Source organism: Anastrepha obliqua, chromosome 3, assembly GCF_027943255.1.
Source record: "Anastrepha obliqua isolate idAnaObli1 chromosome 3, idAnaObli1_1.0, whole genome shotgun sequence".
NCBI lineage: Eukaryota > Metazoa > Arthropoda > Insecta > Diptera > Tephritidae > Anastrepha > Anastrepha obliqua.
This window is the reverse complement of record NC_072894.1, coordinates 95,658,572-95,675,063: the sequence shown is the minus strand read 5'-3', so window position 1 is coordinate 95,675,063 and position 16,492 is coordinate 95,658,572. Positions and strand designations below refer to the sequence as shown.

The window sequence follows — 16,492 nt, the reverse complement described above, 5'->3', positions numbered from 1 at the left end:
TTTTTTTTTCAAGTTGAAGGTCATTAAATTTTATTAAATGTAGCTTAACTAGTTTTAAAAATAATTGAATTTAAATGCCCCCATGCTCGTTGACACAAGTGCAGCATCTTAGTAAAAAGTTGTTCATTGCTGCTTTGAGAGTTGCGACAGGAATAGCCGCAATTGTTGCCCGAATGGATTGTTTTAGTTCATCCAAATTTGTTGGCATTGTTTTATAAACATCTTGTTTACATAAACCCCACAAGAAAAAGTCAGGTGCAGTAAGGTCAGGCGACCTGGGGGGCCAACGAAATTCGGAGTTTCTTGAAATCAGTTTATTGGGAAATTTTCGTCGCAACTCTGTCATAACAGTCTGGGCTATGTGAGACGTTGCCCCATCTTGTTGAAACCACACAGAGTTGAAAGAAATTCTCTTTCGGCGTAGTTCTGGATAGAAAAATTCTTTCAGCATTTTCAAATAACGGTCTCCAGTAACCGTAACGGTGTGACCATTTTCTTCAAAAAAATAAGGCCCGACAATACAGCGTGAAGAAACCGTACACCACACTGTCACGCGAAGAGGATGCAATTCCGTCTCGTGGAGTATCTGTGGGTTAGAAGTACTCCATATTCGACAATTTTGTTTGTTCACATTGCCGTTTAAATCGAAATGGGCCTCATCAGACATGAAAAGGCAGTTTAACATGTTTTGGTCTTCTTCCACCATTTGCAGGATCTTCTGGCAAAATTCCAAGCGAATCGGCAAGTCTGCTTCATTCAGTTTGTTAACCATTTGAATTTTGTAGGGAAATAAGTGTAAATCTTTGTGCATTATTGTTTGCAAAGACTGTCGACTGACACCAAGTTGAGCATATAAGCTTCTTGTTGAAACCCTTGGATTGCTTTGTATAGCTGCAGCTACAGCAGCGATCGTTTCCTCCGTCCGAACTGGTGGGTTTCGATGAAAAGGCCTTCTTGCGACTGTTCCTTGCTCAGCAAAATTATTCACCAGTCTCATTATGGTCCATCTGCTCGGGGGATCGCCGCCAAACATCCGCCTGTACTCTCTCTGTACCAAAACTACGGACTCCAGTGCGTGATAGCGGCGGACTATCCAAATTCTTGTTTGCGTGTCCCAGTTATCCATTTTAGTAAATTTTAAAGATCAATCTGCAAATTAAAACAAACATGGAACAGATAACTTAAAAAGAAAATAAGTTATTCAATTTTTTTTTGGTAGCGGCTTTCATCAGCCACCCTGTAGTGTATGATTTTTTTTTATATAAAGAGCTATATAGAAATACAATATTAGATTTAAAATATTATCTCACAGTATACTGATATTTTTATACTTTCCGTAGAATCCGCTCAAATTTAAAAATAGTTTTGTTCTTCCTAACCAAAATGCAAGTATTATTCTTGGAGATCTACTTATAAAGTAGTAGTAGTGCTAGTATAGATGACGGTCACGTAAATTCATGCGTAGTGAAATTGATATCCACTCGAATATGAATGATTCTGTAAACAGGTTCTACTATAGACACCACCAGTTTCGACCTTAAGCCAAGTCGCTTTTCAGAGTATGTTAGAAGGCATATCTTTGAGTTTATTAACGGCAACTGGAGGCAATTCACTCATGTCATTCATTCGTAAGATCCGACATTGGGGGCCAACCCACACTTATTGTAGATGAACACCTAGCACAGTACTTTCCTCTTCACTTGTACTCTTAAATCAACATATTCAATCACCCCTTGATAGTAAGTTATACGCGGCTGGAACGACCTGAATTTATATCTGTTCTAGGACAGTCAATTCAACAATATTCGTCAAGAAATGACGGATAATGTTTTATACTGCTACAACAATAACAGTATGGACTCCTTCGCATACACATAATTCATTAACATACCTATAAATAATTCATTAACCTGAATATCAGGAAGAGCAACATGGTTGAGTATATATATATTAATATATAGGGTTTTTCAGTAAGAGCGCTTCAACTTTTGAACTTTTTTGAATAAAACACAAACGGTTTGACTTTTTTAACTAATTTTTTTTTTTATTATCGAGTTTGAACATATACATTTAAGTATGAAATTCGATTTCTTTTGCATGACCACCGCGCGCCCGTTTTACGAAGTCCAATCGTTGAACCCAATTTTCGACCACTCTTTTGCATAAAACGGCCGAAATTCCAGCAATTTCGCATTCAATATTGGCTCTGAGCTCACAAATCGTCGTCGACTTGTTACTGTAAACCAATGACTTCACATAACCCCAAAGAAAATAGTCTAGAGGCGTCAAATCACACGAGCGCGGCGGCCATTCGACCGGTTCATTTCTGGAAATAATGCGCTCATCGAACTTACTCTTCAACAAATCAATTGCAGCGTGTGCTGTGTGGCTTGTGGCCCCGTCCTGTTGAAACCACATGTCGTCTAAGTCCATACCATTCAATTGCGGCCAAAAATAATCGTTTATCATGTCGCGGTATCGATTTCCATTCACAGTTACGTGGCGATCGTTCTCGTCAACGAAAAAATATGGGCCAATTACGCCGCCGGCATGTAAACCGCACCAAACAGTCACTCTTTGTGGGTACATTGGTTTTTCGGCAATCTCTCTTGGATTATCTTTCGCCCAAATGCGGAAATTCTGCTTATTGACGAATCCACTGAGGTGAAAATGTGCGTCCTCACTGAAGATGAAGTGCGCGATATGCATTTTGATTTGAACGCCCGTTTTCATAATAAGCCTGAATAACTTTAACGCGTTGCTCAAGTGTGTAGCGTTCCATGATGAAATGTATCCTAATGAAGTTTACAAATGACAAGCGAAAAATAAAAAATATTGCGTCGTTCGCCCTCCCTATCGGAAAAAAGTTGAAGCGCACCTATTGTAAAACGCTTTATATACTAAAATAACAACCCTTGTTCACACAAAATTTGAGTCAAGAACAAATTGCCGATGAAATTTAGAGAAAAGTGTTGCGAATAATTATTTTTTATTTATGATTCATCTGTTACTAAGTTTATTCATTAATTTAATATTTTTTCTCAACATATTTTTATCTAACAGGCACTATCTGCTCTACTTTGCTGCGGACATATATTTCACCCACCATATCTCTCAGATTATGGTATTATTTACGAATGGCTGGATATGTTGCTGACATCCAAAGATGAAAAGGTAACTAAATGCGGTGTGATGTTCTTTGTGCTAGCTGCTTTCAATTCATCTATCACCTATCGCGTAGTGAACGAACCAACAAATTTTCTTTGAACTCAGCGTTGCATATAATTTGGCAGCACTGCATTATTTTTGTTTTCACAGTTTGTATAGAAAACAATTTGAAAGCAATTTGTTGTGATCAAAGAGAAGTAAACTAGACAGAATTCATACAAGTAGACAATGAACAATTAAATCTGGTAAGAATAAGCATAATCCGTAAAATATCCCTACTTATGGATACTTAGAATCAGTCACCTGAGCATGTCTGAAATCGCTGAGCACAAACTTGTTTGGAAATCGCTAAACTGTTGTTGCTTTCATATAAAAATGGTTCGTTTGGCGAGCAGAGAAGTGGTGAATCTAAGCAAATAACACTATTTTATGGAATTCTATGTTCTTATGTACTATATATACTTATGTTATATTAAAGTTATTAAATGTTATGCCATGTTATGTCTATAACCAAATTAGTGTTTACATAATTATTTAGTTTGGGTATTTATATTATATAATATTAAAATTAAAACGTTATTCTTCCTTATTCATAGATATATTTGATGGCTCGTGATACAGTCGTTTTACTGCTTGAGTCAAATCCGGACAGTGGTGTGCTACTTGAATGGGTTATTGATCGTTGCTACACATCAACCCCGCGTGAAGCGGATGCTTGCTTTTTGGCTTTGGCATCAATATTTAGTGCAAGGTATGTGTCTATTATTGCATAAGTAAATATCAGCGGATTTTTGACTAAATCACCTATTTCTTTCACATCATTGATTTGCAGATTTTTATTAGTTTAAGAAATATTTTACTTAATTATAATTTACTTATTTTACTTATTTAATGCCACATTCTAACTTTTATGGAATTTTTTGACAAAGGTCTACAAACAGTTTTTTTTTTCAAGTCAATGTTATGTAGCCCAAACAGTGCCTTTATCGAAAGGAAGTGTTGGCTAAAATGAGGCACCCACCGTGCAAGATTGAGTAAAAAATTCATGAGACTGGCATCGATCTGAACAACTCAGTATTTAACGCATGAACCTGATGCGAATTTTGCACAAATACCTGTTGTTATTGCCGGCTACTGCGAAGACAGCCGTGTCAGCTACATATGTAAATAAAATGAAAAAAAAAATTTATAATAAATAATGAGAATTATTGGTCCTTCGAACAAACCAATAATATACCGACAGAAAATTGAACTAAATAAGCGTATACAATTTTAAGCCATTTTCGTGTAGAGTTTAACCATATGTATATATGGTATGTTGGCACATAACTATGTTTATGTGTAACACAACCGCTTCTTTTGCAGTAAACTGGAGAAGCAGAAGTCTTACTTTTTTTCTTCAGCATCGCATGTTTCGTGTTAACATAGAGAACACTAGAAAATGTATACTCGTATATTACTTTCTTTACGATTATTTTTGTTTTGCGTTTCTGTTTCTTTGAAAGCAAACCAACTGCCAAATTACTGCATTTATGATAGTTTCGCGTGCATATTTATAATAAAAAAAATATTATTTCGTTTATTTTTCATTTCATTCGAATGCATTTATGGGAGCATGAAAAAAGTAAAGAATTTAGCGATTAATTTAAAAAAATATATAAAATGAAGGAACTTCATAGCATTTCCAAACGCAAGATGCTCAAATAAAATAAATTTTTGCAAATAATGTTTAAAAAAATCGTGGAAATCAAAATTAAATTTAAATGATACCAAAGTTCGATATGGCTTACGCCAAACTCTCTGGGGTCCATCATGGTAGGCGAGCATCATTTTCGTCTCATCTGAGAAAATAACGTCATCCCAGTACTCTGTAGGTAGCGATATGTGCTCGGTGGCAAATCGCAGTCTTTTATCAACGTTTTGTGTTGATAACAGGGGTTTGTTTCCTAGCCACTCTTGAAAAATATTTGTGTTTTTGCAACACTTTTCGAACAGTTTCATGAGAAACTCTTAACCCGTCTTTTTCCGCTTGAGAGCTAATACTCTTGTACTGCTTTGCGGGCTATTATAAATAGTTTTAATAACTTTACGTTCAATTCGCTGCGTTACTTTTTTTGGTCTGCCTGTAGACCCTTTCAACTCGAGTCTTTCTTCATTTTCAGCACGGTTTATTATATTATATACAGTTCTAATTTTGAGGGAGAACATATCGGCGATTTCTCTGGCTGATTTGTCTTTGTAGTGATTGAAATACATTAATTGAATAATATTTTTTGAAACTCGTTTTCCTGGCATTTTTTTTATTCAAATCTGAGATCACTTGAAGCACTGAAGACAATCACTTTTAACTAAATAATTTCTTACCCCTTTCACATTCCATACCATTTGCAAAAAAAAACCAAAATAAATGAAATTCGCGGAAAATAATTGCTTTTTTGTTGTTTTCATCAGTTATGCAAAGATTTTTTTGACACTTTTTAAATAGAGTAAACATCTTTTTTTGTTGTTGTTTTTGTATTAATTAAGTAGTAGTGTAGACAAGTACAGTAATGGAATGTGTGCATACATTTTTTGGTTTGCTTTTTTATTTGTTGTTGGAATTCTCGATCAAAGCTAAAATTTTAAATTTTTCTTCACTATGCAAAGATATTCTTGACAAACTGTACAGGGTTGCCAGTATTCGACGGACCCATCTGGCAAGCCTGTATCTTTTGACAGAGACGTCAGATCGCTTAATGACATACCGCGTTGGAAGCGTCAGTCCAAGCAGATTTTTACCATGGAACAGTACACGCCACACGAGAGCTCCCAAATTGTTGAAATTTACATTCAACAAAAGAAGTCAATTGTGAAACCTCAACGTGCGTATAAAAAATTAAATAATTTGAAAAGTGCGCCTTCTAAAAACAACATTAAACGTTTGTACGAAAGGTTTTCGACTGGTGATGCTCTTTCTAATCCAAAGAGGTCAAATCAAAACCGACAAGACGTCGTCAAGGACATCCCAAAATCGCCGTTCTCAGCAGTTGGGCATTGCTCGGACCACTTTACAACGAATTATCCGCATTGATTTGCATTTATTCCCGTATAAGATTCAATTGACGCAAAGATTGTTGCCTGGGGACAAGCCTTGTCGATTCGAATGGGCCCAAAGAGTCATCGAAATCCGTCGCGTCCGTCGAATATGGGCAACCCTGTACATATGTACGTTCATACATAAAGAATGTGAAGTATCCTTTGGGGGAAAAAACAAATGGCTTGAACAATTATGTGATGTTTTTCTACATTTTTTATTGCGGTATTTGTGTGTTTCTTATAACTGTAGGTTATTCAATTTTTTATTATTTGGAAATGGCATACAAAGATTCAAAATCAATCAAGCAAATTTTTGACATTTTATGCTCTCTGGTGAAAAGCCTCATAATGCTGAGAAACCTATAAAAAAAAACAACCGACGAATTGAGCGAATGGTCTGCATGGTTTGTATATTTATTGAAAAAGCAAAACAAATTGAAAAAAAATAAATAAATAAAAAATAAACAAAAATATTCTTTGTGCTTCATTTTATCACACGAAATGAAGCGATGTTGTTGAGAACCTTTTTTTCTCGTTTACCATATTCAACATAACGTAGATTATCATTCCTTGTTTATGTTCCGATATTTTATCTACAATTTGCAATTGTAGAACACTTATACTCGTACCATAAATTAGTCTGAAAGTGCGTGTGACGAACATTAAATAAATAAATTTAACTTTCTTCATAATATTAAATAAGAAAACTTAGTGTTTGACATATCTAATTTTAATAGCTCCTGGTGACGCTCAAGCATGTATGCCCAGCAGCTTATGTATGTATATGTGTGCGTGTCGGGTGCATGATGGAAAGAATAATGAGATGGCGCCTATCGTGGTCCCGCTACTTTGCGCTCAGCGAATTTGACAACTAGTTACGTGATTTTAGCTCCAGCATGGCCAGATTACCATTTTCGTAACTTGATTTAGCATTTTTTTTTTGTTATTTAGTTTCGGAGTTTTAGTTCTTTCTTCATGACATTTTTCTAGCTGTTCTAATTAAAAGTAATGTTTATAATTTTGTAAAATATACATTTTTTAATAATTATTTAAATAATTCACTCAGTTTTATTTAGCTTTACTTTTTTTTAACATCTGGTGGCATTGCCCGCGATTGCAGGTGTTGTTGGTGTTCTTCTGCTTTCGGCAGTCAAATCTCTCTCTCGCTACTGCAGTGTTTCCTAGCTTTGGATATAAAAACGCACTAAAATGCCCATTCAAAGAAAATAACCCAACAAATTTTTATTGAATCACTTAAATAACTTTGTATTCGTTACAAATTGTCTTTAAAATGTGCGTTTTTTTAAATAAATGTGTTATGCTTATGTACAATTTAATTTATGAGGTTTTTTTGTTAAGCGAGACTCTTTTGTTAAGGGAACGACTTTTTTGCTATATTTGAAGTTATGTAACTAGATAAGGTACTCTTTTTGTAAAAGTGTCAGTATGGTTTCTTTAGTATTTTCTTGTTTATTTTTACAATGAATATAACTCTTAATGTCCTATGTCTCACTAAGGATTGATGACCGGAAGAAACGATTACACCTCTATGGTTTTAATTCGCATTCAATAAAGTCAAAGGCTTTTTAAAATGTGTAAAAAGGTTTTCAATCTTAAGAAGAGTTGAGAGAGGGGCATTTAATATTTTTGCATAACCTTAAATGGAGCCAAAAATTAAATTTGCACTTTCAAATTATCAAATTTTATAAGAGTAAAAAAATTTTCATTAGCACTAAAATCTTCTCAGAGTGACCTTTTTTAACCTTTTTTTGTTTAATAATACAGTTTGTTTTTTAACTTAAAGTTTTGGTAGCTTTAAATTAAAAAAAAGAAACAAACACGAAACTTAAAAATTTTTGCATTTTGGGTATAAAAAAGCACTAAATTTATTGCCAAGAGCAAATGGTTGGCAATACTGCACAACTCAGCAAACGTGACGTCACGTACGCTCTGATGGGCGCAATCTTCTTTCTATCATTCTTATGTCGGGTGCATGACGCTAAATCTAAAATTTTTGATTTTCATCATGCAATGCCGACAACAAGTATGTGTGACACGAAGCAAGTACGTGTGTCACCTGACACGCACACATATAAGCTACTGGACATGCATGCTTGAGCGTCACCAGGAGCTATAACTTTATTTGGTTTTTGAATCCATTTATTTATTACTATCTGTTTTTTTAACATTTAGCAATACTTTTACTTAAAACTAGGACATTTTACTAGTGAGTCTGTTGTTGACTTCCTCTTCAGTCTGTTAAAAGAGATCGGTGTGAAAGTTATTTCTGTAATTAAAGAGTTCGCGTGCGATTGGACTCTTATATTGTGTGATGTGGTAAACTTTTTTATTTATTCAGCTATTGTGAGAAATTTGATTCCAAGATGTATTTGGGCATTTGTGATGTAATATGGTGCGTTTGTAATCATTCTTAGGTTTTTTGACTGGAATCTTTGGAGTACTTCGATGTTAGACTTAGCTGCAGTGTCCCAGAGTTGTATGACATAGGTCCATATTGGCTTTTAGATGGCTGAGTAGAGTAAGAGCTTTTGAGAGAAACATGAGAATTTCGATTAAGTACCAGATTTCGGAGTTTGATTCCAACTGCCTTATGTTTAGTGAAATTATGTGGTTTCCATGTAAGCTTGTATGTAAACTATCGAAGTGCATACCAAGATATTTCGATACATTATTTTGGGGTATGATTACATTGTTGAGTTTCACGTGAGAGCAAATGCTTCGATTGAGAGTAAAAGATACTTGAACAGATTTTTCCTCTTTGGATTTTATTCTCCAATATTTCAACCATTGAGTTAAAATATCAAGTAATTTTTGGAGTTTAAAGGAATCCTTCAATTGCAAAAACTGCGTAGAGCAAGTATAGGATTGGGCCCATCAAACTGCCCGGGGGTACACCAGCTACATTTTCACAAAGTGTAACAATTTATGGGTAGCCTCGCTTTTATTTTGCTTAGCAATCCGTCATGCCATAGTGCCGATTTACACACGGAGACATCTGGAAGGGAGACACTGGAAATTCTCTTTTAATGTTTCATTCGCGGTCACACGGGCAAAATTGTTTTCCGCAACATTTGGACATTTAATACTTTAGCATCTTGTGGTTCGGATATATTCTACAACCCGCTAATATGTAAAGCGGAGAAAGTTCGTCAACAATTTCTTAAATATTTCAATGAAATTAACTTGAGTATCTAGAAATGGGGGGAAACATTAGAATTCAACATAAACGTGTCCCATAACTTTTTTAAATTATACCTACTTTTCTAGCAAAAATAATCCTGCACTTCCCAAGCAGCGTTTGGATGTTTGTCATCGTTGATATCTTCCGTTTGATTGAAAACCAACACATAACATAACTCAGAACTTTCTCCCACAAAAGAAGAAAACAAATGAAGCAACTGTCAAAATTTGTCGTGTCGCCAGTACGGGAGACAAATTCCCTTCTCTCTTCCGCGGCTGTCCTTCTACCCGGAACAAAATGTTTCCCATCTAAATGTTTCCCTGTGTAAATGGGCACAAACGTGGTCAAAGGCTGGGGATATGTCGAGAAATACGGCTTTGCAATACGTTTTCTGCTCAAAAGTTTTGTGAATACTATCTGCTAGTGTGTGCGCCTGTTTGATGGCATCGTGTATCTTTCTGAAGCCGAATTTATTGAATTGGAAATCTTCTTCTGGCAGTTGTTTAAGTACTTCCCCTGTGATGAGACCATATCTGGAGGCTTTCTTTGTATTAAACTTTTTTATTGCCGCTTTTACTTCTTTCTTTGAAATTTTTTTATGCGCGGACCCATTTGGAAAATTAGTTCAATGGAGTCTTTAAATTTTTGAGCAGTGCTTAGGGAGTGGTGTGAAAACTCGGGATAAGTGCCGAGAAAATGTGTGTGCTTTTTCGAGATCTGATTTAGCCCATTTAATATTTTCCATTTTAATGGCTCATTGTGTTAAAGTTGGCCTTTTTAAATTTTTGGCACCTTTCCAAAGTGAGTAGTCAGTGGCAGGGGTTACAGAAGTAATTCTGTAGTTGTGTGTTGTGTTCTTTTTTGAGAATATCTTTTAGCTCTTGGACAACCGAGTTTAGTGTTTTTTGTCTTCAAGATTTTTACTCCTTTGTCATGTTTTTCTTGCCTGTCGTTTTTCTTTTAATTTATCTTTAACCACCAGAGATACTTGTGTGTATTATCGCTTAGTGAGCGAGGGTGTTGAGTTTCATGCCGCATGTTGAAGGTAACTTTTACAAATGTTTTTAAGCTGTGATGATAAATTTTGGCAGGAATGTAATTCACTGATATGGTACCTAACAAAAACAAAAACAAAACTCAAATTAGTTGACTTAGAGCGTCACCTGACGGTTGTTCCGGGAACGTTTTCATCATGTAATTAATATTTTAATATTTAATTTTTCATCATAAAATTAATATTCCAAAGACGGCACTTTTTAAAAGTTGACTGCTTGGCGCAAGCTAATTAAAAGTTCATAGAAGGCTTTTATACGCGAATAGAATCCGTGCACTAACACCACCTTAACCGCGCGAATTAACTTAAGGGGGGAAGCTGGTCTAGAGCGCAAAAAATGGGCATATTTTATGAATTTATTTTGACTCAACAAAGGAATCAATCGAAAATCTGTGAAATAGGTTTAATAATATAGCTTTCATGGTACAAATACAAAATTTTTCGTCTGAATTAATTTCAAAATGGCCGCTGTCCAGCAGTTCTCCTAAGGCGCCTTTTTTTCTAGTGGGTCCATTGCCGAAGACGTAAACTCCTTAATTTTTGTCCTGGATCAAAAAATAAAATTTTTTTAGTTTCTATATAACAACAGAAAGAGACGTACGTAGGATTTTTTCGATATTTTGTTTTTTCGCGAAATGGTGCACGTTTGAACAAAAAGTTACAATTTTCACTATAAAGAACGACATAAAATTGTTGATTAAAAAAAAAACTATGTAATATAAATAAAAAATCCTACGTACGTCTCCGGAGAAAGGTATTTCGAATGTATTGTCAAAATTTCGTAAGAATCGGTAAAGATTTGTTCGAGTTATGTCTTCGGCCAGTTTAAAAAAAGTGATTTCGAGAAAAACGCGTTTAAAGTTGTAAATAGCGTTCGGGGCATACCTGCGAGGCACTGCCGTCGAATGAAAAATTTGGGCATTTAGACATTTTTGCTGGCATCCCTCATTTGGTATATTATTTCTAAGACCCTAAAGCACCTTTTAAGACAAAAAAAAATTTTTCGATTTTTTCAAAATTCTAGACCAGCTTCCCCCCTTAAGCTAATATTCGTTAAGTTCGTGCGAGTAAAATTCGCTGCCACTGAAACCATAGCCTTAATGTCACGCCTGAAAATTCTCGTATGGAGTTGCCTATTTCTAATGTCTACAACGCTAGTAAAGCCTGAACAACTTCGAAAACCACAACGCCTGAAGGGCTGGTGCTACAAAAGTAAAATATATGTAAATCTGTCAAGTAATGAAGCAATGAGTTGGGTGTGAAGACCTATCTTTTTGTTTTCAATTGGGCAGAGTGGATAAACAAATGTTCGACTAACCGATATGTGTTAAATTTGGTACAAATAAATTCAGCTAGGCTCCAACTGCGGGATTTGCTTTGAAAAATACATACATACATATGTAAGGACATATGTTCAAGTATAATCTTTCTGGAATCTAAAAATGCTTTGCTTGAAAAGGAATCTACATATGCATCATGTGGCCATTTACATATGCTGATACTAACATGCATGTGTACACATGTATGTATGTGTATGTGATTCCATAATCCTTAGTAATATCTGTGAACGTGATTGCTTCTTTCAAATTAAAATTCCTTAACGTCTCAATGGATTTGCCAAAAGGTTTTATCCTCTCCTTCGCCTAACTTTTCGTACTGGCTAATGACCACAAATTTACATACCTATGCAACTAGATACATACAGTTTGTCTCATAAATGTTTTCATAGGAAAATATTTGACAATGGAAAATGTGGGCATTGATGAAATTAGTATTTTTAGGTCATATTACTGTAGAATCTTTTCCCATTTCTCTGTAAAATGTCCAAATAGTCTTCAATAATTTTAATTCCACATCTTTGCCCCAAATACAGGTCCATAACATTACACTTAGCTTCCCAAATTTCACTCTGGGAATAATATTCTTGTTTAGTGGCTTTCTTTAAACTCTCTTGGGTGCAGCGAGGTTATTAAAGGCATTATTTTTGTCTCATCACAAAGAAAAACATTATCCTAATATTCCACTGAATGCGAAGCGTGAGTTAGAGCAAAAGAAAGTAGTTTGCCAACATTAACATGCGATAGTAATGACTTTTTTCTTGCACATTTTGACGAATATTTGAGTTTTAAGAGAACTCTTCTGTATTTCGTGACTTACTTTCACACACTAGCGGGCTTTCATATTCGAAAATCCATTGAGATAACATGAGACGTGATACGGTCGATTACATAGTCGAAAAATTCACAAACATGGAAACTTCAAAATGCGATATCTCAGTGAAAAATAAAGATATTAAAGCAAACTCAACGGCATTTAAAAGAGGAAGACTTATACTTTAAAATACTATGTTTACTTTTTTATGAAGAGCAAAATCTGCGTAGCTACATAACCTCAAAAATGGGCAAAAACAGCGTTTTTTGCACTTTTAGGTTAGGATATCTCAAAATCCTGACGTGATAGAGCAATTTAAACCCCGGATTCGGATTTTACGCAAAAAATTACCTCGGAAATGACACTACACTTTTTCAGACCTGTGTAATTATTTCATGATATTCTATTCATTAGTTCGTGAATTATTGCCCTAAAAGGTGACACCACTTTTGTTATTTTCAAAACAATCAAAAATAGTTTCTTGTTTTAATTTTACACTTCTTAAAAGTGTTATGAGGACTCCACTCCATTAGAAATAACAATAAAACGATGGTATGCTGGCCTCAAACGTTGTCATAGAGACACCGATGATACACCACGCAGTGGACGCCCACACGAGGCAGTAACACCAGAAAACATCAAAATCCACAAAATCGTTTTGAATGATCTAAAAGTGAAATTGCATGAGTTAGCTGACATCCTAAAGATATCAAAAGAAAGTGTTGGCTTTATATTGCATGAGCATTTGACTATGAGAAAGCTCTGTACAATGTGGGTGCTGCGTTTGCTTACGGATGTGTTGATGATGGTAAACCAATGACAAAACTACATGAATTGAACTTCGAATCACTCCCACATCCACCGTATTCGCCAAATTTGGCTCCCAGCGACTACTGGCTGTTCGCAGACTAAAAAAAATGCTCGCCGGTAAGAAATTTCGCTCGAATAAAGAGGTTATCGCTAAAACTGAGGCCTATTTTGAGGCAAAAGATAAATCGTGCTGCAAAGGTGGTATTCAAATGTTAGAGCGGCGCTGGAATGATTGCGTTTTTCTGAATGAAAATTACGTTGATGAATAAAGCTAATTTTGAACAAAAAAAGAAAACGTGTTTTCTTTGTTAGGCCTAGGACTTTTAAGCCCATGTGTTATGTCATAATTGAATCTAATGAGAAAATAATGTTACTTACAATATTTCATTGTCAAAAGAGTTATGAGATAAACTGTATGTACGAGGGCTGTATGATAATTACCTGGCCTACAAATGAGGTTACCAATTAGGAAATTATTGAAAAAATTCACAGTATTGTGATAAACGATCGCAGAGTGAAAGTGCTTGAGATTGCTGAGATCGTGAGTATTATCAAATATGAAAACCGATGAGGTCATTGCTGAAGCTAATGTGTGTTGTGAAGGGTTACAGGAATCTTATTTTTTAGAGGTGATACAAAAGATAGGAAAACGTTAGTCTATGAGTATCAAGCTGGAAGGGGATTATGTTGAACAAAAAATTGTTTTTATGTATCACGGCCAGACACTTAACATACAGCCCTCGTACGTACGAGTACACATGTGATTTCATAGATTCCGTGCTTGATAGCCAGTTTTTATGCTCGCTGAATTGTTTTTAATTGCTTGCCGTTGCTTCGAAAGAAAATAAAGAAGGAAATGTAAATTCGATCCGAACTTTAAACAAATATCTGCGAACTGTTTACTAAATTTAGTAAAATTTGGAGGGGCTGTTCACATTTGGAATCAGACGAACAGACGGAAATTAACATATAAGCAGTTTTTGACCGATTCTTATAATATTTCTAAATGTTGGTTCTAATCTAGGTGAGGAACAATAGCAATACGTGCAATAAGTTTGGGCGCGTTTTATTATCCAGTTATCGAGATATACGCGGGCATCGCTCATTTTTTTAACTTGTCTTGTATTGATTTTTCATTTTTGAGTTCATCATTCGTACTAACCCACTCTTTTGCCTATTTTCAATACAAACCTAAACAACACCCTAGTTTGGGCTTGAGTTATTGTGCGCAAGAACAGACTGACATGATTAAATCGATTCCTCTCATCATTCTGAGCATTTGAATTATACAATGTCTATGTCTATATCTATAATCTTCCCTCCTTTCTACGTTACTGTACTGTAACGTCATAAGCAACAACATCGTAAACAATCCTTCACCAATCTGATCCAAAGGAGCATTGGAGTTCTGTACGTGCAGTTCATTCACTGACAATAGGTTATCAGTTAAGAAGAGAAAGCGAAAAGTTGTTTGGTGTTGAGTTAAGCTTCTTGGTTCGCAATATAAGAGTGCCGGCTGATAAGTTCGCGGTCTAAAGTATTTAATGAATGCGAAGTATGGTTTTATATTTTATATTGTCCAATATAATCCCTTTAATTAAAATCAATTTTTTCACATCATAAAGCACTATATATTATATTACTGAAAAAAAAATCCTTAGAATTCTCTTCGAAATGGTTTTCTGGGCCGCCTTCGTCTGATTGCCGCCCGAAAATCCTCGTGTTCGTGATTATTTTAAATAAAAAAAAAGGAAAAAGTTATTGGAAGCCAGCCTTGGACTGTAGGGTGAGTGGGGCTATTTTCTGTGAATTCCACAGCTTTTAAGACCCCCTTTGCAAGACAAAAGTTGTGAACTGTAACACCACTTCGCTGCCAGTCAACTTGAAATGAATGAATGAGCTTATTACTGGCCGTTCATTGCAAATCTTTTAGCATGTAATCGATTACTAAAAGCTTTGTTTGCCGACCTTATCTCACCAATAACACCCCGAATTTTGACTTCCAAGTCGTTTATATTAGTTTATCTATGTCAGTAACTTGACGTACGCCCAAAAAAACGAATGCCATGCTGCACCGTCTTGCTGGAATTGTTTATGTGGGCAGCGCGCATTGTGGACAGTTATGCTAGTTCCATCTTTTAGCCATCTTAAGAGTATAGCTCTTTGATGGCCGAGTCGTGCAATCACAACACACGGTGACTTTTTGGAATGCAATGGTGGCTCAAGAGTTTTACGCCGCCTCCGAACAGCATATGATTTTTTATGAGGAGCTTTTTCAGTTCAAAAATACTATCGCAGGTTTGCCATTGACTACCGAGAGGCGACCTCTATTGGAAAAAACCTTTCCTTTTTTCATTTGATGTTTGGATGCATGGAGATTCGAACCTGCGCACTTCCAAATGGTCATGCGCCAAACCATTCGCCTACAGCTGCCACCAGAGTTCCGATTTCGCTACCTGTGAGGTTTCAACTCATTTACTGACACACATAGCGATGGCTTCCAATCCGGCAACGGCTGGTTTTAATACGAGTGTATATTAGGCCATAATCGTTGATTAAAACCTGAACGTATTGAACGTATTGAGTTATTGAAAATGACGCTGTGGAATATTTTTCTGCACCGAGGATGCCTGTATTCCATCGTTCCCGATAATCGCTTAAAGTACGTCTTCTTGCAACTTCCATTGCATTATTTTTTTATTTAAAGTATATTACTTATTAGTATCAAAAGTAGGTTTGAGTGCATTTTATATAACTTGTTTTTTTTTGTACCGTTTTATTACAGAGAATATCCATGTGACCACTACACATCTGTCATCACAGTCACACTTCTAATGACCGGTTGTCCACGCGTTGAAGTACATTCCACCGCTCTGCAATTGCTACAAATCTTGGATAAACGTTTCTTTGGCAGCGTTGCTTCACTGCACAACGAAAATGAAAAAGGTATGTTTGACAATCTTCCATCCACAATGTAGCACGCATTATAACATGAACAAAAATTATATTTTCGTGTTGAAAAATGTTATGAA

At 35.6% G+C, this 16,492-nt stretch overlaps 1 protein-coding gene across 3 annotated transcripts in view; it reads left to right on the top strand.

Moving 5' to 3' along the window:
- LOC129242694 (protein furry-like) overlaps window positions 1-16,492 on the top strand; it is a 110,219-nt gene that overhangs the window by 56,273 nt on the left and 37,454 nt on the right. For 2 of the 3 annotated variants that reach the window (XM_054879489.1, XM_054879491.1), the window contains 3 exons: window positions 3,064-3,174; window positions 3,765-3,919; window positions 16,246-16,474. In XM_054879489.1, the coding sequence (XP_054735464.1) occupies window positions 3,064-3,174; window positions 3,765-3,919; window positions 16,246-16,438 (459 nt within the window). In that variant the 3' untranslated portion in view covers window positions 16,439-16,474. Of the gene's footprint in view, window positions 1-3,063; window positions 3,175-3,764; window positions 3,920-16,245; window positions 16,475-16,492 lie in introns of those variants that run through there. The other variant, XM_054879490.1, reaches the window with a different exon arrangement.